Source organism: Hypanus sabinus, chromosome 22 (genome assembly GCF_030144855.1).
Source record: "Hypanus sabinus isolate sHypSab1 chromosome 22, sHypSab1.hap1, whole genome shotgun sequence".
In the NCBI taxonomy this organism is placed as follows: domain Eukaryota; kingdom Metazoa; phylum Chordata; class Chondrichthyes; order Myliobatiformes; family Dasyatidae; genus Hypanus; species Hypanus sabinus.
Window position 1 is genome coordinate 54,208,148 of NC_082727.1, and position 25,979 is coordinate 54,234,126.

General features: G+C 38.5%; 1 protein-coding gene across 2 annotated transcripts in view; it reads right to left on the reverse strand.

Annotated features, from left to right (window-relative positions):
• The window catches only part of bub3 (BUB3 mitotic checkpoint protein), a 54,798-nt gene that overhangs the window by 11,024 nt on the left and 17,795 nt on the right, over positions 1-25,979 (reverse strand). The window contains exons 7-8 of one of the 2 annotated variants that reach the window (XM_059947754.1): positions 22,375-22,591; positions 2,878-3,001 (exon numbers count right to left, since the gene is read on the reverse strand). In XM_059947754.1, coding sequence (XP_059803737.1) covers positions 2,878-3,001; positions 22,375-22,591 — 341 coding nt within the window. The remainder of the gene's footprint in view (positions 1-2,877; positions 3,002-22,374; positions 22,592-25,979) is intronic. The other variant, XM_059947755.1, reaches the window with a different exon arrangement.

Consider the following 25,979-nt stretch of genomic DNA (forward strand, 5'->3'; position numbering starts at 1 on the left):
CAGCACCTTCCTGAGTTGAAGAATACATGCACATCCTTTTGAGCAATAGATCTCTTCAAACCAAGAGATTGACTAGTTCCACTGAAATAGCTGATCTCTGATCTGGGACATTGACAGTCAGAAAGCTGATGATCAATGTTCAAAATCTGAAATAAATTTATCGTCAAAGTACATACAGTATACATTACCATATACAAATCTAAGATCCATTTTCTTCCGGGCATACGTAATAAATCCGTAATAAAGACTACCAGAGTGCAAAAACAAAACAATAATAAATAAACAATAAATATCAAAAACTTTAGATGAAGAATCCTTGAAAGTGAGTCCAATGGTTGAGTGAACATTTCAGAGATGGGGCAAGTGAAGTTGATTGAACCCCTCCAGTTCAAGAACCTGATAGTTGAAAGGTAATAACATTTCCTAAACTTGGCGGTGTGAGACCTGAGGCTCCTGTACCTTCTTCCTGATGGCAGCAGTGCGAAGAGAGCATGTCTTGGATGGTGGAGGTCTCTGATGATGGATGCTGCTTTCCTGCAACAACACTGTGTAGATGTGCTCAGTGGTGGGGAGGACTTTACCCGTGATGGGCTGGGCTGTATTAATAGACAATAGACAGTAGGTGCAGGAGTAGGCCGTTCAGCCCTTCTAGCCAGCACCACCATTCACTGTGATCATGGCTGATCATACACAATCAGTACCCCGTTCCTGCCCTTTCCCCATATCCCTTGACCCCGCTATCTATAACAGCTCTATCTAACTCTCTCTTGAATGCATCCAGAGACTTGGCCTCCACTGCCTTCTGGGGCAGAGCATTCCACATATCCACCACACTCTGGGTGAAAAAGTTTTTCCGCATCTCTGTTCTAAATGGCCTACCCCTTATTCTTAAACTGTGGCCTCTAGTTCTAGACTCACCCATCAGAGGGAACATGCTTCCTGCCTCCAGTGTGTCCAATCCCTTAATAATCTTATATGTTTCAATCAGATCCCCTCTCATCCTTCTAAATTCCAGTGTATGCAAGCCCAGTCGCTCCAATCTTTCAACATACGGCAGTCCCGCCATTCCGGGAATTAACCTTGTGAACCTACACTGCACTCCCTCAATAGCAAGAATGTCCTTCCTCAAACTTGGAAACCAAAACTGCACACAATACTCCAGGTGGGGTCTCACCAGGGCCCTGTACAGCTGCAGAAGGACCTCTTTACTCCTATACTCAATTCCTCTTGTTATAAAGGTCAGCATGCCATTAGCTTTCTTCACTGCCTGCTGTACCTACATGCTTGCTTTCATTGACTGATGTACAAGAACACCTAGGTTTCGTTGTACTTCCCCTTTTCCTAACTTGACTCCACTTAGATAGTAATCTGACTTCCTGTTCTTGCCACCAAAGTGGATAACCTCACATTTATCCACATTAATCTACATCTGCCATACATTTGCCCAATCACTCAACCTGTCCAAGTCACCCTGCATTCTCATAACATCCACCACATTTTGTAGGAATTTCTGTTCAAGGGCAATGGTATTTCTATACAAGGCTGATGCAGCCAGTCAACACACTCTCCACCACACATCTATAGAAGTTTGTCAAAGTTTCACTAACTATAAGGAAATAGAAGCACTGCCATGCATTCTTCATAATTACACTTTATAACACCATGACCCTCTTTACCTCTGATCCTTCAATGAACACAGGCTCATGGGCCTCAGGATTCCTCCTGCTGAGGTCAATAATCAGCTCCTTGGTCTTGCTGACACTGAGTGAGAGATTGTTGTTGTGGCACCACTCAGCCAGAGTTTCAATCTCCCTCCTATTTGCTGATACATCACCACCTTTTATTTGGCCTACAACAGTGGTGTCATCAGCAAACTTGAAAATGGCATTGGAGCTGTGCTTAGCTACACAGTCATAAGTGTAAAGTGAATAGAGCAGGGAGCTAAGCACACAGCCTTGTGGTGCACCTGTGCTGATGGAGTTTATGGAGGAGATGGTGTTGCCAATCCAAACTGACTGGGGTCTGCAAGTGAGAAAATTGAGGATCCAATGGCACGAGGAGGTATTGAGGCCAAGGCTTTGAAGCATATTGATTAGTTTTGAGGAGATGGTAACATTGATTGCCAAACTGTCGTCAATAAAGAGTATGCATCTTTGCTGTCAAGATGTTAAAGGGTTGAGTGAAGAGATTATGAGATGGCATCTGGTAGGAAAATTGGAGAAGATCCAAGTTGCTTCTCAGGCAGGAGTTGATATGTTTCATCATCAGCCTCTCAAAACACTTCATCACTGTGGATGTAAGTGCTATTGGTTGATAGTCATTGAGGCAGGTTACCACATTCTTCTCAAACACTGGTATATGTTGTTTCCTTAACAATTGTTGCTCTGTACATTGGAAGCCAAAGCCTGAATACAATCAATAAGAAACTCAAGGTAGGGGTAAGAACATATGAAACAGCAGATGTCTTAAGGCCTTGAAGCCTGCTTACAAATTATAGCAGTTCCTGTGCCATCTTGCCTCAAACCCATATTTCTCCAGTTCTCAGAGAATCTGAAACTGTTATTCTTAGTCTTGAATTTATACTCTGAAGTAGAAAAGTGTAGAGGTTTATAACGAATAGTAAGTCCTCTTGGCATTCCTGTTTAAATCTCCTCAGAAACGCACTCTTGTAAATAGGGAGAGATTGAGAATTAATTGACCTATAGTCCCTCTTACTCGATCTTTCTCCAGACAACCACACTATCAACCTGGAATACACCAGGTAAATCCATGCTGACTGCAAGGCATAAACATTTTTCCATTAGTAGGAAGACCAAATTTATACACAGTGCTCCAAAAGTACAAGCTCAGTAAAACATATTTGTTTGGCACTCCTACCTTCTTAGCATTCTCCTCCCACCAATGCTGTTGGATCCTTGCCTCTACTTCTATAGTCTTGATAGCCAGCATGAGAATGAAGACCAACTTAGTCCGCAGGCATCTCTTGTTTACATCAGCAGTGCTGAGGTGGAGATAATTGAAAGCTTCAAGTTCCAAGGTGTAAACATCACTGATACCTTATCCTGGTTCAACCACGGACAGAGCATGCCAAAGGAAGCGCACCAAAACCTTTACTTGCCCAAAAGGCAGAGGAAACATGTTGTAGCCCAGTTGACCCTCACCAATTTTTATAGATGCACCACAGAGAGCATCCTATCTGAATGTATCAAACTAAGACTGCAAGAAACAGGAGAGTTGTGGGCACAGCTCAGCACATTCCAGAAACCAGCTTCCCCTCCATTGGTGCTGTCTATAATTCTTACTGCCTTGAAAAATTAGTCTACATAATTAAAGACTCCACCCCTCCCTCCCTGAATATTCTCTCTTCTCCCACTCCCAAAGGGGAAGAGGATGCAAAAGCCTAGCAGGTTAACATTATTGTATAAGATTGATTCTTGACCTCAATCTACCCCATCATAGCCTCACACCGTATTATCTGTCTACAAAGCAATTTCTCTGTACCTAGATTCTACATTGTTACTTTCCTTTTGTATGACCTTGTATTCTGCTCAGCACCAGAGATAGTGGGGAGTGGTTCAGCAAATTGTGACAGGGAGAAACAGAAGGATATAGCTGTATTGCCTCAACATCCTGATCATTGATTGGAAACATAGCTTTTCTGACAGACTGGGCATCTTTTCACATTGCCGCATTTTATACAGTACCTATACCCATGCCGCCCCACCCCGCCCTGCCACTCTTTCTCTGCTACCTTCCCTACACCCCTCACATGGCACTTTACCCTCACCATTCCCAACATCCTTCACTCCAGCCAGATTTACAAACTTGCTCTCTGCTCCATGTTGACAAATACAGTGCTGTTCAAAAGTCACAGGCACCCAACTATATATATGTGCCTAAGACTTTTGCACAGTACCGTAAGTTGTAGCAGGAGAATCATGCACAGAAGTAACATTGATTCTGAATATTATTTTCATTCAATTCACTACTGAATACATTGTGGTATTGGCCATTCTGCTTCTGGAAAAAAATTACCTTTATACTATATTTTCTTCATTTTCATTTTATAAAGTATTACTCTACCTTCTGTGAGTTTAGCAAAGCAGCGGTAATTAGTAAATACGCCAAAAAAGTAATGGTATTATTGTGTCTTGTCTAATTTATGTGTGTTATTAAACAACTACTGTATATTTAATAATACAATATACTTACAGTTTATAATTAAGGTTGCTTAACAGTAATTCAACCTAATATGCAATTCATAGTTAAACAAATTAAATTTCTAATGAGTTTAAATAACCATGGTCTGTGTTATGTTATCAATCTAACAAAAATTAAAATAATTTTAAAAACTTTTAATATTTTTATGACCATAAGCACATTTTGTAATGCATATTTATAACATGTTAATAGCATGATTTGTGGCTCATAGAATTGTCGGTGTCATGTTAAGGAAACAATTTGGGAGTGCTCATTTAGGCTGAGGGAAACTAGAACATAGAAAAGTACAACACAGTACAAATGGCCAATTATGCTGTATCTGCCTTTTAACCCTACTTCAAGATCTATCTAACCCTTTCCTCTCACATCGCCCTTCATTTTCTTTCATTTATATGCCTATCTAATAGTCTTTTAAATATCCCTAACGTATCTGCTTCTACCACCAGTAAGTTCCATGCACTTACTGCGCTCCGTAAAAATCCTATTCCAGATATTCTCCTTATACTTTTCTTCAATCACCTTAAAATTATGCCTTCTCGATGTAGCCATTACTGTCCTGAGAAAAGGGTCTGGCTGTTCACTCAATGTTACTATTATATTTGCCATCTCTATCAGTCACCTCTCATCGTTCGTCACACCAAAGAGAAAATTCACTCAACATTTACTCATAAGACACGCTCCCTAATGGAGGCAGCATCCGGTTAATCTCTGCATCCTCTATAAAGCTTCCAGATCCTTCCTATAATGAGACGACCAGAACTGAACACAATATTCTAAGAGTAGTCTAATCAGGACCAAGAGAATTGCAACATTACCTCACGGCTCTTGAACACAATTCCCTGCAATAATGAAAGTCAACATACTTCTTAAACTCTCTTTCAATGTGCCTGGCAATTTTGGGGGATCTATAGATGTGGACCCCAAGATCACCTCTGATCCTCCACACTGCTAAGAATCCTGCCATTAATGTTAGTATTCTGCCTTCAAGTACAACCATCCAAAGTGTATCACTCCACATTTCTCTGAATTGAACTCAGCCTTCCATTTCTCAGCCCTTCTCTGCATCCTATCGATGTCACGTTATAACCTACGACAACCCTCTACACCAGGGTTTCTCAACCAGGGTTCTGCGAGAGATCATGATTTAAAGACAACTTAGTTTTTGAACTTTGCTTGACAAGCGATGCTAGCACTCACAGTGGTGAGCAGTGACTGAGCATCTCCGTTAGCGATCTTGTTAGAAGTCTCTCAGCCCAGTAATGCAGTAGGGCCGTGTTTATTTGGCTAAGTCCATTCTCAGTTTTTTTACATGAGATAGAAGAGACTGGTGATAATTGGTGAGTGCTGTATTGCAAGCAGGGGAGGACGGTAGGCTGGTGAGAAGTATTAAGTGCGTTTTCCAAGCATTGAATGGACTCACCCAACTTGGGCTATGACGTCAGCCACTCCCTCCCAAATTACCTCCCCCAACTTCCCCTTGTGTGCCAACAACTGTCTTATGAGAGTGAACAAACCAGTGTAGTAGAAAATTGGGAGGGGTAATTTTCATTTTAAAGAAGGAATTTTGATGCGCCACAACTCAGAGGAACTTATTACCCAGTAAAGGAAAAGTTTACTGTGTATACTTGTATATACTGGGTAAATATGTATATATAAAATGTATATATACATTTTACAGCTGGTGAGAACCTAATGCCAGCATGTAAAATTATAGTGGATAAAATGCTAGGACAAGATGCAGTCCAAGAAATTGAAAAGGTTTCACTCTCAAACATTCGATGTATTGATGACATGTCACGTGATGCTGAAGACGTTTTCTTTGTGTGATAAACTGAAAAACAGCAGCTTCTCTAACCAGGTTGTTGAATCAACAGATTTCACCAATAAATGTCATGTTGCAGCATTTGTAAGATTTGTAAGTTATGGTGAAATTTAAGGAAACTTTTTCTGTTGCAAAGAGCTGCCCAAAACAAGCAAAGGCCAAGGTATATTTAGAGTTTTGTCCTCATATCTGGAAACAAATGGTCGGTCTTGGAGGAACTGTGTTAGCATCTGTACTGATGGTGCGCCACCAGTGGCTGGCTCCATGAGAGGTTCCAATTCTCTTGTAAAAAAAAAGAAAATCCTGACATTGTCACAACACACTTTCTTCACAGAGAGGTGCTGATGTCAAAAACTCTTGGAGATGAAATGAAAAAAGTTCCAGATGATGCTACAAAGATGGTTAACTTTATTAAACAATGACCAGTTCACTTGAAAATGTTTAAAAAGCTGTGAAAATTTGTTCAAAGGACACACGAGTCTCCTGCCACATACAGAAAGCCAGTGGCTTAGCAGAGGAAGAGTTCTCAGCAGGGTGGTTAAACTGAATGGTGAATTGCAGGAGTGACTTCAAGAAAATGGTAGGCCAGATTTTGCTGAGTGCTTTTAAGGTGAAGATTGGCTGCAGAAACTAGTCTACCTAGCAGACATTTTTCACTGCAAGACCTTGGAGAAAATGTTTTGACTTCAAGTAACAAGATTCTTGGATTTAAAAGCAACTTACTGATTGTACTAACATATCGTGAGCTGTAGGTATAATATTTTTTAAGTAGGGGGGTTCCCTGAGACCTAAAAGTTATTTCAAGGGTTCCTCTGGGGCAAAAGAATTGAGAAAGGCTGTTAGACACTATCCGTAATACCACCATTCTTCATGTCGTCTTCAAACTTACTAACACACCCTTCAACTTTCTCATCTACTGCAAGTCATTTATATAAATCACAAAGAGCAGGGTTCCCAAAAGAATGGCACACCAATAGCTATGGATTGCCAAGCCGAATGCGCTCATCTACTACCACCCTCTGCCTTCTGAGGGTAAGCCAATTCTGAATCCACACAGCCAAATTTCCCTGGATCCCATGCCTCCTGACTTTCTGATTGACCTACCATGGGGAACCTTGTCAAGCACCTTTCTAAAGTCCCTATACACCTACCTTCATCAATTTGTTTTGTCACTTCCTCAAAGAAGTCAATTAGACTCAAAAGGCAGAATGTGCCCCTCACAATGTCATGCTGACTAGCCCTAATGAGACAATGTTCATAAATCCTGTCACTAAGATTCCTCTCCATTAGTTTGCCCATCACTGATGTAAGATTCATAGAAATATAGAAAATCTACAGCCTAATACGGGCACTTCGGCCCACAATGCTGTGCTGAACCATAGCTCTCTATTTTTCTAAGCTCCATGTACCTATCCAAGAGTCTCTTAAAAGACCCCATTGTATCCACCTCCACCACTGTCGCTGGCAGCCCATTCCATGCATTCACCACTCTCTGCGTAAAAAACTTACCCCTGACATCTCCTCTGTACCTACTTTCAAGCATCTTAAAACTATGCCCTCTTGTGCTAGCCAGTTCAGCCCTGGGAAAAAGCCTCTGACTAGCCACACGATCAATGCCTCTCATTATCTTATACACCTCTATCAGGTCACCTCTCATCCTCCGTCACTCCAAGGAGAAAAAGCCAAGTTCACTCAACTTAATCTCATAAAGCATGCTTCCCAATCCAGGCAACATCCTTGTAAAACTCCTCTGCACCTTTTCTATACTTTCCACATCCTTCCTGTAGTGAGGTGACCGGAATTCGTGGGTCTGTAATTCCCAGGATTATCCCTATTACCCATGAACAAAGGCTTAACATTTGCCACACTTCAATCTTCTGGTACTACTCCCATGGCTAGTGAAGAAGCAAAGATTATCGCCAAAGGCACAGCAATCTCTTCCCTCCTAACTCCAGGGACTCATGCATCCTAATGTTTTTGAAAAGTTCCAGCACATCATCTGTCATGTTCCAGCATATTAGCGATTTATGCTGACCTCACATTCATCAAGGTCCCTCTCACTGGTAATTATTGAAGCAAAGTATTCATTAAGGACCTCTCCCATCTCCTCTGACTCTAAGCACATTTACTCTTTTAACCATGTTTGGCTAATTTTAGGATGAAGAACAGAAGGATGACTAGACTGACAGCAAACTTTTCCTTAATCCTACTTGCTAAGGTCTACCCATGCCCTTTCTAGCTCTCTAGGTCCCTAATTAAGTTCCATCCTGAATATCTTATAACTTTCAAGAGCCCTTGTCTTTTCCTTGTTTCCTAAACCATAAGTATGCTTCCTTCTTTCCCTTGACTAGATGTTCCACATCTCATCAACCATGGTTTGTTCACTTTACCATCCTTTCCCTACTTTAACAGGACAAACCTACAGAGAACCCCATGCAAGTGCTCCCTGAATAACCTCCACATTCCCTGAGTACATCTGTTCCCAATTTATGCTCTCGATGCTCTAACAGCATCATAGTAAGTACTCTTCCAATTAAATATTTTCCCATACTGCCTGCTCCTATCCCTGTCCAAGGCTATGATAAATGCCAGTGCAACGTGGTCACTGTCTCTGAAATGCTCACCAACCGAGACTGGGCTTATTACCCGTACTGACTGGTTCAGTCCCTAGTACTAGATCCAGCATGGCCTCTCTGGCCCGTCCACATATTGTGTCAAGAATGCTTCTTGGACCCATCGAACAAATTCTGCTCCATCCAAACTTTTTGCACTAAAGAGATGCCGATCAATATTAGGGAAGTTGAAATCACCTATGACAACACCTTTCCAAAATTTCCTCAATCTATGTTGCTCTTGTGGCGTCTATAGAATACTCCCAATAGTGATTGCTCCCTTTCTGTTTTTGATTTCCACCTACACTGACTCAATCGACTACTCTTCCACAGTATCTTCCCTTTCTGCAGCTGCGATACTATCTCTTAATAACAATTGCACTTCCCCACTTTTTTTACTTCCTTCCCTGAATCATTCTACTTCATTCTAAATCCTGGAAATCCCAGCAGCCATTCCTGCCATTGTGACAGCCAAGTCCCTGTAATGGAATAGTTCCATGTATTGATCCATGCTCTGAGTTCATTATCCTAGCTCCTGTTCCTTCTCGCATTAAAGTAAACACATTTGGCAGATATGATAGGGTCTTTTAAGAGACTTTTGGGTAGGTATATGGAACTTAGAAGAATAGATGGCTATTGGTAAGCCTAGTAATTTCTAAAGCAAGGACATGTTCAGTACAACTTTGTGGGCTGAAGGGCCTGTATTGTGCTGTAGGTTTTCTATGTTTCTATTTCAACCCATTTCATTGATTGCATCTATGTCCTACCCACTGCCCTTCCTTCCTCAGTCTCTCTGTATGTTGCATCTACAAATGTTTGTACGTTTACACCAACTGCTCCATCATCTGACCTATCACTCTAATTCCAACAAGCCTAGTTTACTCCTTCACCAACAATTCTCGTAAACATATCCTCAAAGACATTGAAGTTCCTTCCTTGTAACTCATCCCTCTTGTACAAGTCATACTTTCCCAATAAGAGATCCCAGTGATGGACAAATCTGAAACCCAAGCCCTTGCATTAATTCTTCAGCCACACATTCATCTAACAAATCATACTATTCTTCCCCTCAATGACACATGGTACAGCCTTGAGATCCTGCTTCTTAGTTTCCTCCCTAGCAACCTATACTCATTCTTCAGGACCTCATCCTTTGGTTGGTTGGAACCAAATGTATTAAGGGTCTCGGCCCAAAACATTGATAGTGCTTCTCCCTATAGATGCTGCCTGGTCTGCTGCGTTCCACCAGCGTTTTGTGTGTGTTGCTTGAATTTCCAGCATCTGCAGACTTCCTCGTGTATGATTTCTGACTGCCCACAGTCCTCTTTAAAAATGCGATGAACCCTGTCAAGGCCATCCCTGACCCTGACCTGGGAGGCAACATGCTATCAATGGAACTCTTTCACATCTACAGAATTTCCTATTTATTCCCCTAACTACTGAATCCCCTGTCATGAACATCTCCTCTTCTCCCCCATTCTGTGCCAGAGATCTGGTCACTGCAAGTTTTCACTGGTGGGTTATCCCAACAGTAACCAAAGAAGTATTTTTGTTATTAAGGGTAACAGCTACAGGGGTACTCTGCACAGTCTGCTTATTGCCTTTACCTCTAATATTAGTGAAAAATATTAGTATCAGTAAGGAAACCAGCTAAGTGATGATGCACAAGCTATTCAGCATACAAAAAGAGATTATAAAGGACTAGAAATTATTGTGCACCAAGCCAACATATATATTTGAAAACTCATTGTGAATGTTATTGGGTCTTTTGTGCAGGACACACAAACCAGGAAATTCAATCAAAATTCTCCTTACACATTTGAGGCCCTCAAATAGCACAAACCACTTTAATCCAAGCCATACAAACCAAGCTGAGGACTACTTTTATTTTAATAGTGATGACACTTGTGCAATAGCTGAGGTGTAGTGTACAAGGGAGTAAAGTCTAAGCATTGTTTTATATTTGGTGCATTCTCTCACTCCCTCCCACCCAACTTCCTCACTTCCATATTGGTTTTGTTCTCTAATATCCCTGAAATCCCTGATAGCATACTTATTCCAATTCCCAACCTCCCAAATCCCAGATACTAAGCTTAGTCCTTCAACCCAGCTCCCTCCTCTAGACATTTCTCTCTATCACATTTCATTGATCCATGGCCTGCATCACTTTCTGCACAATACTGGAGCTAATGCAAGAAAGGTCTTTGTTCATGTTCGCCTACTGTTCCTGTAATGTATTATCTTGAGCTTTGTACAGAATATAAATTTGGCTTAAATGTCTGTGTACCTGTTTAGAAATATGAATTCAGGTTGGGAAACAAGAAACCACAGTGTTGGGGAGCTTTCCCACCAGAGCCAAGGATTACCCATTGTTAAAATGTGCCTCAGATAGCATTTCTGATGGTTGATCAAGGTAACAGAGTCTGATTCCACAAGACAATAATTCAGGAATAATCCAACCAATGTGCAAAAGACAGCCAACTGTGCAAATTAAAAAGAAATAATAATAATAAAGTAATAACTATTGAGAACATGAAATGAATACCCTTGAAAGTGATTCCATAAGTTGTGGGCACAGTCCAGTGAGGACACATGTGAAGTTGAGTTAAGTTGTTCCACTGGTTCAAGAGCATGATGGTTGAGGAGTAATAACTGTTCCTGAACCTGGTGGTGTGAGTCCTGATGGCAGTAGCAAGAAGAGACCATGACCTGGGTGGTGAGGGTCCATGATGATAGAGCTGCTTTCCTGTGACAGTGCTCCATGTAGATGTGCTCAATGATGGAGAGGGCTTTATTTTTTTATATAGGATTTTCCATTCCATATTAGTGTTTCCATACCAGGTCATGATGCAACCAGTCAATACACTCTCCACCACACGTCGATGGAAACTGGTCTAAGTTTTAGATGTCATGCCAAATCTTCGCAAACTTCTAAGGAATGCTCTTCATGGGTTTACCCTCCTGAAGGATGCTCTCACATCAGCCTCAAAGTAGTCAAGGGTTATGGGAGTTCTTGAAGGTTCCTCCATGTTTTGACAGTCAAAGCAAGTACAGAAGGCATTGAGCTCATCTGGAAGCGAAACCCTGTTGTTACCTATGCTTCTGATAACAATCACAAATTCACATTGTCCTTATATCAGTGTCTAAAACAGGTTCTTGCATGACCAGTTCTATTTTTCACCAGGGAATGCCTCTCCAGTTTGATTGAGACTGCAATTAAATTTTACTTACTCAAAACAAAATTAATAATGTTCAAATAAAAATGTTATATTTCATACCTTCCTTTATCAGGATCTGGAGAATGTCTCAATGTTCAGTTAAGATTTTAAAAAATACAAGCTTAAATTTATTTGAAAATGCAAATAAAGATATTTAGACAGCTACATTTTATGAGCCCAGTTTCAAAATGGGCTGAGATTGGCATTCTGTATAGCTTTCTGTATAACTCTGATGCACCAAAAAGGAATAATCATTAAGCTATTACAGTCAATTCCTGGTTTAGGGTATTTCAGTTAGTTGCTGGAAATTTTCCTAACCCATTAAACTCATTTTTGGTTTGTTCATTAAATTCAGTTAAATAAAAATTGTCTGAGTCGACATTTGCTCTAATGCAATGCAATTACCATTAAAAAAAATTATAAATAAGTGGCTTAACTCTGCTTTTGCCTGAGTATTACGCAGTTGCAGTCTTCCCACTGGGACCAATTGTTTGCCAATGGCCAATTGCTTCCAGTCACGAAATGATGCCACAATTACTATTAATGGCTATATTTTTGTTACCTAATCAAATTAAAATCTCAGTAATTCCCAGGAGCCCATCCTTAACCATACTTCTCTGGAACTATCCAGGAAATTGCAAGCCATCTGCTACATAGGGATGTAGAAGGCCACTTGCAAACTATCTCTGTAAATACAGACTAACCTTGTCATGATAATATTTTGATTTCAATAACCAATTCCAACCGCACAAATTTAATCATCTTTTACAACTAATTCAAAATCATTCTTGTGTATTTTACCAGAAGACAATTGCAGTTAGGAGAGAGTATCAAATTTATTGAGTTTCATGAAACCTTTCAAGCTTGTGGGATGGATAGATACATTCTGGTAAGAAGGATGAGAAGAGGCAGAAGACTAAACTGCCCTGACTGTAGACAGCAGTTTTCTTCCTATCAGTTTTCAGCCATTTAAACAGAGGCAGTACTCAATGCTATTCATATGTGCTAAGGATCTGGGTATGACAATGAGACTTGAGCTCCTACAAAGGCTATTGGGGTCCATTCTTGCTGAGACTGCACAGCATCACAGTGTAGTACTACCAACTGACCCTATTCCTGGACAATACTAATGTAGGATCCAAAAACCTGCTGTCTAATTTAACTTTTTGGGGTTTTTTTTTGCTTCAATTGTAATACTTATCAAAATCCTTCAATGCCTTAGGTCCATACTTGTAGGAGTAGAATTAGACTATTCTGCCCATTGAGCCTGCTTTGCAATTTGATCATAGCTTCTTTATTTTTCCCCTCAACCCCATTCTCCTGTCTTCTCCCCTTAACCTTTGATCCTTACTAATCAAGAAACTATTAATCTCTGCTTTAAATATTCCCAGACATTTAAAAGCTCAAGTAGCATATTTTCTCTGTGCATTGGGGCTAGTAACTGATGGAGTTGAGTGGGCACAAGGTTAACAAGCCAGGCTCTCCCAAGCCCAGCCTGTAGATGTTTGGGTGTGAGGGGAGCAAGGACAGCAGTGCCAGTTCTGCACATTCTAGCCAAAAGTAATATACAGTGGAATATGTAGTGTGACACAGAAAGCAGGAAGCATTTTGTAATCAGTTTAGAATAACTATTACATATCCTACTTAGTTTATTAATATTGTGATACTTACAGCTAACTATGTTAAAAACCACTCGTGGTAATGGCTAATGTGTTAAATAGCTTAACGCTTGTTTGCTACAGCAATTTGTCATAGTGACCATAAGTTTTAGGACCATGTGTATATCAGATTTTCCACTGTTGAAAAGGACTTTGGAAAGAGATTGTAAGTAGTGCCATGGGCCAAAAGCTAAAAATACCCTTTCATTCAATGTTGCCAGGAGTATTGAACAGCAGAGGAAATGAGAGAATCCTGAATTGCTGGACAACCATTCATTTCTTAGATCAATTGAGTGGACTTCCCATTTGAACTGTCACAAATGTTATTAAAGGGTTATTGATGATTCTTGCATTTGTTGTCAACTGGGGTCTCATCTAGCAGTAGGTCTATGGGAATTGTATTTCCTTTAATAGGAAACTGTTTTCTCCTTGTTTAATAAAACAACTTTCACAAAGACATTAAATGGATTAGAATAGCATTGTAAACTAGCAGTTTGCAATATATAATTCTAGTGCAATTGAGAAACAGAGGCCTTTAGCCATATGTGCTCAGGTGTTTAAAGGTGTAAAAGAGACATTAGTAAAATTATTTTCATGCAAGACTACATCACAATTCTATTATGACTTTCAAAAGGAACTGGGTAACAGCAAAGGAAAACCTTTGCAAGGCCATCGAAAAAGAGCTGCAGAATGGGATAAACTGCATTATTCGTTCAAAAAGCTAGCACACACTCAATTGGGCAAAGAGCTGCCTCCTGTGCTTGAATAACCATGATTCTACAGAGAGTTTTAAAATCAAGACATTGCAATTTAGCCCACTTCCCAACTCAGATAAGAACATTGTTTTATAATTGTGCCATTATAGGGACTACAAAGCAAAGGATTTTGTAAATGGCAAAAAGATATTCTGATTATCCAAGGAGGCAAAACTGTAAATTTTCAAATGATCCCTATACCATTAAAATCTGGCACCACATCTAGATGTTGTGCAGCAAATTACATTTCAGAAAACAAATCTTTCAATATTATGGCACAATGAATGCTTAATGCAGATGGTACTCTGTAAGTGATAATATGCTTCATGTCTCCTATTAATAGCAAAGGTACTGGCAGAATAAATGAGTCAAGCCTATGCATTAGTATTTAGACCAAGATAACACAGGTTGAGCATCCCTTATCCAAAACAGGGCCGAAGTGTTTTGGATTTCAGCATATTTGCATCTATATGAGATACCTTGGGGGATAGAACCCAAGTCTAAACATGAAATCTGTTTACATTATATATTCATCTTTATGTACAGCTGGTATAAAGCTCACAGAGCGGACAGTCTGACTTGATGTCCTCCACAGTCTGTCAGCTGAATAGCTGCCCACGACCACTTTTATCATTATTAAGGTATGCATGCAGTATAAAACTCTGAGATTCGTCTTTTACAGATGGCCATGAAACAAAGAAAATCATAGAAGTTGTTCAAAGAGAAACAGTAAACCCACCCCCTTGCACAAAAATGGACCGGCAACACAATTATCAACCCCAAAAACCCCCTTCCCCACACAAAACTCAACATTAACCCCTACCCCGAACAAAAAGACTAACAAAACACAACAAGAAAATCAACTCCCTCCCCCGCACAAAACACAAGAACATCAACTCACAACCACCCCACAATAATAATACAAGAACATCAAACCCTCCTTCCCCAACTAAACAAAACGAGAAAGAACAGGCAAAAACACAGACTATAAAAACTATAAGACTGAAGTCCATATTCCATAGTCCAAACCATAAACGGTAACATCCTCTGATATCAAAAGAGAGAGACCACTCAAACACAGAGACCTATCCTCTGGGCACAGTGAGCTGCCTTGCGTGATAGGCCGCCAGTTTCCTTCTCTGGCAGCAGATATATAAATATTAAGAAATACAAATATAGCATATTTAAAATAATTTGTACACTAAACAATTACCTTCCATTTTTAAGTTTGTGATAGAACATTACTTGTTTCATGATCAGCATACCATTAAGCAATTATGTTTACTCCAGCACTAATGAATCCACTCTTTCAATACATGATCTTCATTTTTCACTTTCTGAAGTGTTTTTCTATTTTTCATTAATGTCTGTTCATTACATATGTGAGATCACTTCTCAGAACGGCCTGCACATCACCTGGGAACACTTCTAGCGCCTTGTGGAAATTTCCATTTGTGACATTATATCGGTAACCAAAAAAATTTCAGATTCAGAGATTTTCAGATTCTGGAATTTTGGATAAGGAGTACTCAACCTGTAATTTATATATAACTTGTCAACAATAGAAATCAAGAAAGTGATTACAGTTGGCCCTCCTTATCCACGGGGGATTGGTTCTCGCAGGTACCAAAATTCGCAGATGCTCAAGTCCCTTATTCAACCTGTCTCAGTGCGGTGGACATTAGGACCCGGCGCCAGAGCTCTAAATGCGCGGTGTTTCTGTTTACGAAAATAACCACGATCACGATTGAAAATAAAGTGGAAATAATAAAGCAATCAGAAAGAGGTGAAACGCCATCAGTCATTGGAAAAGCGTTAGGCTACGTTGGTCAACGATTGGAACAATTTTAAAGAATAAAGTGAGAAAGGCTGCGCCTCGATGAAAGCTACGATTATTACTAAGCAACACAGTGGTTTTATTATTAGGTTTTGGGTTTTTGATCCTCCACATCAAACCGGCACAGTGGAAAGCGCACTCGGGAGCGATCTGTCCTGAGTCCCAAGAACTTCCATTCCCGAGCCCGGCGCTGAAACATACGTTCTTAAGTGTTTTATATACATAGAAAGGTAAAATATATACTATATACTAAGACAAACGTTGACTGACGCTAAATAATACTGGATGTACCTGTTCCGACTTACTTAGTAAGAGAACTTCTGATTTTTTTCAATCACGATGCACGATAACCCACGCACATCCTCCTGTATACTTTAAATCATCTCTAGATTACTTATAATACCTAATACAATGTAAATGCTATGTAAATTAGTTGTTATACTGCATTGCTTAGGGAATAATGACAAGAAAAAAAAGTCTGTACATGCTTGAACATGTGCTGGAAGAGCACTTCCGGGTTTTCGCGATTTGCGGTTGATTGAATTCGCGGTTAAGGAGGGCCGAATGTACTCTTCAGCTTAGGGGAGAATGCAACACAGAGATACTTTATGATCTTAGATACCTCAATGCAGTACAGTTGAAATAAAGTTGAGACAAAGGGTGCAGAATATCAACATTAACAACTTATACTTTACTCCAGCTATAACCAGGCCCAGACAAAAGGTAAATCTGTAATTTAAATTACATTGAGCGATCTTGAAAATGACTTTAAAAAGGAAGTCACTAAAACCCTTAGAAATAACAATTAAGAAATAACTTCCCCTTTGCCTCCTAAGCCAAAATCTGCAAATAGTACCTTCAGGACTACCTCATCTACTTTAAAGAACAAGCCTCTTGCATGCATGACATCCAGTATTGCACTGAACTAGTTACTTAGATTACAAACCCCAATTTCTGCAACACGGCACTCTCCTAATTATCTAACTATGATGCAAGTACAAATTGAGGAAAATTTTAACAGGAAAAGGATCCCAAAAGCTTTATTTACTATCCAATAATTAATATTCATAAATGAAGAAGGCATATTCCAGCAAAAAACAGACCAAAGAAAGACACCTCTAGCTAGAATACTACAGAAAAACCAAAACAAATCTATTAAACCTCAAACCAGAATCCATAAAGAGTATATTTCAAATTATATAACATAGAGTCCTAAAAACCACAGAAACAGTAAATCATGTAAAAGATTCTATTAAAAACCATGAAAGGAATATGCCAGCTGCTATCTGCAAAATATTTCCCTCCAAACATCTGGACGGAATGGCAATAAAAGGTACTTCATGTATGGTCTTCGAAATGTTCTGCAGGTCAAATCCAGCAATTATAAATATGGCAGTCATTCAAGTGCCTTTAAAAAGTATTCACCGTCCTTGGAAGTTTTCATGTTTTATTGTTCTACAACATTGAATCACAGTGAATTTAATTTGGCTTATTTAATACAGATCAACAGGTAAGACACTATTGTGTCAAAGTGAAAGCTAATTTCTACAAATTGGTATAAATTTATTATAATTATTAAACACAAAATAATTGATTGCATAATTATTCACACCCTTCAAGTCAGTATTTAGTAGGTGCTACTTTGGCAGCCGTTACAGCTGGACACTATAATTTTTCCCCATTCTTCTTCACAAAACTGCTCCAGCTCTGTCAGATAGCACGGGGATCATGAGTGAACAGCCCTTTTCAAGCCCAACCACAAATTCTCAATTGGATTGAGGCTTGGACTCGGACTTGGCAACTCAAGCACATGGACTTTATTGTTTTTAAGCCATTCCTGTGTAACTTTGGCTTTATGTTTGGGGTCATTATCTTGCAGGAAAACATATCTCCCAATTCACACTTCTCTTGCAGACAGCATCAGGTTTTCCTCCAGGACTTCCCTGTATTTTGCTGCATTTATTTTATCCTCTACCTTCACAAGCCTTGCAGGGCCTGCTGCAGTGAAGCATCCCCAGAGCATGATGCAGCCACCACCGTGCTTCACGGTAGGGATGGTGTGTTTTTGATGATGTGCAGTGTTTGCCTTACACCAAACATAGCATTTAGTCTGATGACCAAAATACTCAATTTTCGTTTCATCAGACCATTGAACCTTCTTCCAGCTGACTTCGGGCAAACTCTAGCTAAGATTTCATGTGAGTTTTTTTCAACAGTGGCTTTTTCTTTGCCACTCTTTCACAAAGCAGCACTCTGGCAACAGTTGATACATGCACATTCTCTCCAATTTCAGCCACTGAAAATTGTAACTTCTCCAGAGTCGTCATGTCTCTTAGTGGCCTCCTTCACTCACCCCCTTCATGCACGGTCACTCAGTTTTTGAGGATGGCCTGCTCTAGGCAGATTTACAGTTGTGCTGTATTCTTTCCAATTCTTGATGATTGACTTTACTCCAAGGCAAAATCTGTGAGTTGAAAATTTTCTTGTATCTATCCCGACGTGTACTTTTCAATAACCTTGTTTGGGGTGTTTTGTCTCCATGGTGTAGTTTTTACCAGGATACTGACTTACCAGCAGTGGGACCTTCCAGATACAGGTGTATTTTTACTACAATCAATTGAAACACATTAGCTGCACACAGGTGATCTCCATTTAACTAATTATGTGACCTCTAAAACCAATTGGCTGAACCAGTGATGAGTTGGTGTGTCATATTAAAGGTGGTGAATACTTACACAATCAATTATTTTGTTTTTTATTTCTAATTAATTTAGATCACTTTGTAGATTATGTTTTCACTTTGACGCAAGTCTTTTTCTGTTGATCAGTGTCAAAAAAAGCTAAATCAAATCCATTGTGATTCAATGTTGTAAAACAATAAAACATGAAAACTTCCAAGGGGTTGGGAATATTTCTAATAGGCACTGTGTATTTGGTATTCTTGTTTAAGAGGAGACATTTAATGTGCATAGATAAAGATATTTATATTGATAAAATATACCCAAAATTATTCAAAAAATATTCATCAGGACAAATTTGTGTATCGTCTTCCTTTTGAATTATAATTAAAGAAATGAACTGCACTAATTCCTTTGATTACAGTTGACATTTTGTCTTCTAGCGGAACTGAACTAGATTCCTGGGGAGATAATTTCCCCTCTTCCAGAAATGTGTAATCGATCAAAGCAATTGTCAATTTAATATTAGGCATGTCAGAGCTTCCTGATCAGCAGTCTCCAATTTTATTCATCCTACAGCCTAATTAAGATATTCCAAACAGTGTATCTCTGTGTTGCACATCTAATCATGCCCATCAGTTCCTGTTGTAAAAATTTACAAACACAAATACAATCCAGTTTATCAAGCCTGCACCACCATCTGTTGAGATAATGGTTGATCTTTCACCAAGGCTATTTTGTAGGATTATGATCATACCCCTTGATTTGCTCAATACCCACTCTATCACTCTAATATTGAACAACAAATGTGTCAGTATGAATAAACAAAATCTCAAAAAAAAAATAGCAAACTAAACTTTACATTGGAAATCAACCACATCTCAGTCACTAAATACACATATGACCACATTATAACAATGGAAAGAGACTGAAAACAAATACAGTAGAGATCTCATTGTTCCTGTGCATGAACCACAAAAGATTAGCAAGCAGATGCTGCTGGTTAAGAGGATAAATATTGATCTTTATTGCAGAGGAAAAGGAAAGCTTTGTTTGTTACCATTGTACAGGGTGTTAGCAAAGCCAAACTTGGAGTACCACACACAACTTCAGTTCCCTTGCATTGCACTGGAGGCAGGCCAAAAAAGATTCCTCAGACCAACTCATGTAATGAGAGGACTGCCCTATCAAGAGAGGTTAGGCAGGTCAGGTCTGTATTCAAGTTTAGAAGAATAAAGGGTGATATTATTATAATATTATTGTGAAGAGTACATGACAGGATAGATGTTGAGAGGTTTTCACTACTAGGAGTCTCATTGCTTCTCAATAAGAGATGCACAGAAATTCCATTCTCTTTCCCAATACCCTGAGGTTAGTGAGTCTCTGGAATTCTCTACTCCAGAGGATAATGAAGGGTAGTTCATTAGAATATAAAGTGGAAGTAGATAAAGTTTTAGAAAATTAAGTGAGGGTTCTGGCAGATGAGGTGAGACCTGGGTGTAAGAGCCATCATCATACTGAGTAACAGGGCAGGCTTGAGGCCAGGTAATCTACTCCTGCTCTGATTTTGTATGGTATTCTTCAAATTACACCCAGCTAAATTCTAGATTAGTCTTACATTAACTGTGAGCCTCTTATAAATATGTAATAATCAGAATTTAAAACTATTTTTCTTCATACTCTCTCCCCCTCTTTACAGTTATCCATTCTGTAATGTGGTAACAGACTTGCAACCCAACACTTTATTCATGTAACACAACACTCCCCAATAACAACCCAAAGGGCAACTGTAATTAAGCTGTTTGTTTCTCCACAGTTCAATGCAAATGGCTAGAACACATGTAGAAACTATTAACAGCCAAGCTGCAAATTAAGCAAAACATTCGTAAATGTAGTTTCTGCTTGTATAGAATACACTGCAACCCAACCATCCACCACCATATCTACAAGCCAGGTCAGATACAGCTCCATAAAATGCTGTTACAAGTTAGAAAATAAAGCTTAGGGAAATGGGTTACCAATCAAATTAAAGCTGTCTAGCAGGATAACCTGTACCCTTCAAGGACCATTATCTTTCTTGTAATTGTGTAAAGGATTAACTAAGACTTGAGTGTTTGAAACCAAGAAATGTGTCTGTCCTTTCAAGTCCACTAGAAAACTATGCAGACTGAAGAAATCTCGAGCAGTGTTTTCAAGGATTATAAAATCAGCTTGGCCAAAAATAGGATATGGAGTCTGCTAAATGGATTTTTTGATTATGATATTCCTTCATCAGACATACTTTGAAGCTGATCATAAAATAAACACCAATAAAATTCCGTTTTATCTTTTCTTTTGTCTTTCCATTCCCCAACTGGAAAATAACTAATTGGTCACAAAGATCTAGAAGTGTCAAGCTATCCTATACAACCTCTTCCAGCATCTCAACAAGGGTCCTCAAGCCAGGCAGCACAGCTGGTATCACCTAGAGGCAGAATAGGAAGCTTAGAAATCATGTGCAAGGTCTGCAGATACAAAGCCCAGTTGCTTCTGCAGTAGTTCCACCTAACGAAAACACCTCATACTGTTCTGGAGGACTAGCATTGTTACCCAAGCAGTTGATTATATTGTTCAAGTGGCTTCAGGTATATTTTCATCTATAATTAAAAAATCCCATTTCTGTAGATAGGTTTTCTGCTATTTTCGTCCTTATTTTTCTATTAACTTATTAATCTTCCAAATCCTAGAATTTACTGACTTTTAAGCAAGTTTCATGCAGATTAACCCTTTAATATTTTTCAAGAAAGGCTTGAGAAAATCAAGCTTACAATCAGGCAAAGTGTCAAATGTCTTATTATGTATCTGCATCTGTCTCCATTGATATTATGTGTACAATTTGGCACTTAGATCAGAAATACAGAAACCCTCAAATAAAAATCACTTTTTATTAATATCTTTTATTGAAATTTTAAACATTAAAAGGTACAAAATAAATGCATACAAATGAACTTGAAAGGGAAATTTGAGTATGCTTCAACCTCAGAAATAAGTTTATTTACAATTGGTTAAAACATGAAGAATTATGGTAGATAGCTATTTGTCATCTTTTCGGTCTTCTGCCACACAAATTCAGATTGGATGTCTGATGAACTTTCAGCTAGACCAAGAATCAGCATATCTGAGCAGCTGAAATATTTCGCACATTGCGATTTTAATAGCTGTTTATAATTATCGTTGCTGAAAATTGCACACATTTCAACGTTTGAGTCTTCCATAATTGAACAATGTTACACAGAAGAATGAAAATGAGAGAATATTTCTAATGTAAAAGACCAGGCATTTGTTCTAAGCAACATTACACAAAAAGATACATTTGACATACCGTCTGAGAAAACAAGTAGGCACATTTTTATCAATATGACGTCTATCATCCAACGGATATTGAAAGCTTGGGAGAACAAGATAAAATCAATACTAGCTCTGCTAGCAACTGTGTTATCTACTCAACATCAATTTCTTTCGTGAAATTAGAAAAATTAATAAATGTTTGGACAAATAGTAGAAAGGATAAAAGCCAGCTGAGGAGAAACTCACTTGGGCTTTGTTTCCGCATCTGTCACTTGCCGAATATAGATAGTGTCTTCAGGGTGTTCTATTTCACCTTTTTCATACATGTATGATGATGCTATTGCAATAGCAGAGCCATCATTGCTGAAGGAAAGCGATGCAATACTGGTGGGATAGCGGTGGAACTGACACAATCTTTTCTTATTGAAAGGATCCCAGATATTCACAAATCCATCAGAGCCACCTAAATAAAAAAAGTTTGCTGTAAATTACTGCTACATTTCTTATACTTAAAACACTGCTTTAAACATGTCTGTTAGTTTGATTTGATGGCCACCAGTTGGTAAGACTTTTAAAACTTCTAAAAGGTCAATATACTGTATTAAATAAGCTTAAGCTTCATTTGAAATCCCCACCAGTCTTATTTGAAATCTACTGCTCTAAATAAAGTGCTTTAGTACAATATCACTTGTCAAACACAAGAGTTAGAAACTCCCATTTGTAAAAAAACAAAAAATTTCTATTAATCCTGCTTAGTTCATCAGTTTTCAATGTAAACCAAGCACTCGCTGCATTTAAGCCATGACTGCATTGAATGGTGGAGCAGACTCAAAGGGTCAAATAGTCCATTTCTTGTCCAATTTTTTGCATTTATAGATTTCTAAAATATACACATTTCCACTAATCTCATGACTTTCATTTGCAGACTAAAAGCTATAATTTATAACATTTAGATCAATGATAAAAACACAGAAACATAACCTAAAAAGGCTTCTTAGATATTAAGGTACTGGGCAGACATCTCCAAGGGCAACAAGGGTGAATAACTATTCCAATGATGTCCCATTCCATGAATGAATAAACACAGTATTCCAGACTGAATGTGTTCAAAAATGTTCCAAAATTGCCCCATCTGCTGTAATCTATTTTGTCTTCCAGAGCATCAGCATCAAGATCTGTCACTCCGAAAATTAAACGAAGGTTACTTTCAAAGTTATGGGGCTTTTGTAAATGTTCAAGATGGTTAGTCATCAAGACATTGTTGTCCACCTATTCAGACAAGTAATGAAACTAGGAAATTTGTTTCTGCTCTGGTACAAATAACAATCTGAGTACATTAAATTTCAATTGCTCTTCTCTCTCGATTCCTGAAAGATCTATTTGAGTACATTGAATGATTAATTGTGCCAAACACTAGCACAAATATGCAGCATCTCTAATTTGATTTATTTCAAGATTCTGCTTCAGTTAATACATTTAAGCGGTTTGGTGAAAATATACCCAGAAGCAAATAATCTTTTAAATTCTGAAAAATTAAAAACCACACTACCATTATTTGCTGGTTACTTTGCTAAAAATCAGTATTTTGTAAGTAAATAAAAAGTTCTAAAGCTTTAAGAAATTGCCCATTAATGTCCTTAGAGCAAGAACAAACTTCATTTTGGGAGTCTTCTTGGAAATTCACAATGGCCTAATTTGCATAAAGATTGTAATGTGATTAATTTCTGGGTACAAGGCCAGTTGTTTGCAGGCAGCTATTTCATAGTTTTTTAAAAACTTGTGCTAGATAATTAGCACATTCTTATAAGCTGGTTTTTGCCCATTGTCAGCAAATTACACATAAACTCTTTAAAATATCCAGTCTGTTATAGTATAATTACAGTATCATCAGATAATAAAATTTTAAAAACTGTTCTTTAATTTCCTACATTTAAGACTTCAACATTACCAATATATCTATTTTCCTCTGTAATTCTGCTGGTTATCCATCTGCAAAATTAACTGTTTTTCTCTCTCCAGTCTGCCAGACCCACAGCCCATTTTCAACATTACCCTTTTAGTTTCAGTTTACAACAACAGCTCTGAGCTGCTTTTCACAGCCTCTGTTTTCTCTCAGTCCTCATTAGACCATCAAACAGATGGCTTCATTAATGTCACCATAGCAACCCTGGCTTCATCCTTGCAGAGGTATTCCCTTTGTCCTATCCATCTTTTCCTCTGCAAATTGAAATTAGTTTACTTACTTTCCCAGTTCTAGTATTTCTCTTTTCACAACAATTCTGGACCTGATGAATATTTCCAGCATTTTCTGACGTTATTTCAAATTTCTAGCATCTGCAATTTTGAGTTTTATTTATCATATGCCATAAACCCTAAAAACGCTGAATTTATCTTGTTTCCTTGCTTTCCTGTATTTTTAAAGTTCCTCAATTTTCGATCTATACTGTTTTCCATTAGATCAAGATTCCATTAACAATTAGCAACCTTACACCATAGATTTCACAGGGCCAACTGCTAGGTCAAGCTAATCCATCGAGCATGGCAGAGATTTGCCATGGGCACAGTATGAGATTCTATACTGTATGACAGCAGAGTTAATAAGTGTACATAAAAAGGCAGAAGAATTTGCAAGCACCTTCATCTAACTCATGTTGGCCAGTACCCTCTTTTGGTTCCTATCACATGCCATGAAACCCAATACCCTACTATGGTTCCCATCTTATAACTTCAGTCAACTCTTTTCCTATAAAAATGCATTAAATAAAGGAAATGCTACACTGGCTTTAAAATTCTGGCTTTAAGCAAAGATAGTCTTCAGACTTAGTTCCACTCCTCACCCACCAGTTCCACAACAGATACACCCGCATCTATACTCTAAAATGCATAAAATATACCAGGAACAAAATTTAGGAATAACCTAATTGAACCAACTGCCACATTATGAATACTTGGAACCAAATGAGAACGAAAGAATCAACCTCAAGTGATCTTTTTTCCCTTTACATAAATGTCTCTAGTAAAGACAACATCTTTGGAAATCAAAATGAAACTAGTCCACTGGATACTCACTGCACCTTCCTTAAAGACCACAATTATCTCTTTAGCCTTGTCTTGTTGGGGCTTAAGTTGTTGAGCTCGCACCATTCTACAAGCTGCTCTTACTTGCTCTCTGGGTAGAACCATTAGCCCTATTCCTGTTCCTTTATTTTTCTGTACCACTACAAAATACTTCACTTGATTTATTTTGCCATTTTCTCATGGAGTTACCTACCAGTACATCCTTGGTACATGGAAAGAAACCAGAGGGTCTAGGAAACATACCCTCTCATGAAGAGCATACGTAAATCCCTCTCCCAATAGTGTTACCGCTCTCAAAATCTCCATTGATATTCTGGAATTATCTGAAATTTTAACTTTAGTCATACCTTAAATACCATTCTGATATTTTCCCCAAATGTCATTGGCTTAACTCTGAGCCAGCACAAGGTCCAATGTGCTACACACTCGCTAATCAAGCTGTAATCTGCACCTAACCTGGTGGTCACTGGCAATTTCCTAGTAATTTACTAACCACACCTCTCAACCAATTCAAAGGTCTGCTGCTTTAAATTAATTCATCTGTTCACATTAACGATAGCATCATCAAATTCAGTCTCTAAAATTACTATCAGCAACTACATTCCAATATGATTTATACTAAGAAAATCTGAATTTTAGACAACTCCCTTCACATCCTAAATTGAACTTTACCCACAATTGTCAACAGGAGTGTTATGCTGCTTAAATATCCATTTTAAAAACTAGTTATGACTTGCAAATTTCAATGTATTTAAACTGAACATTTGGAATTC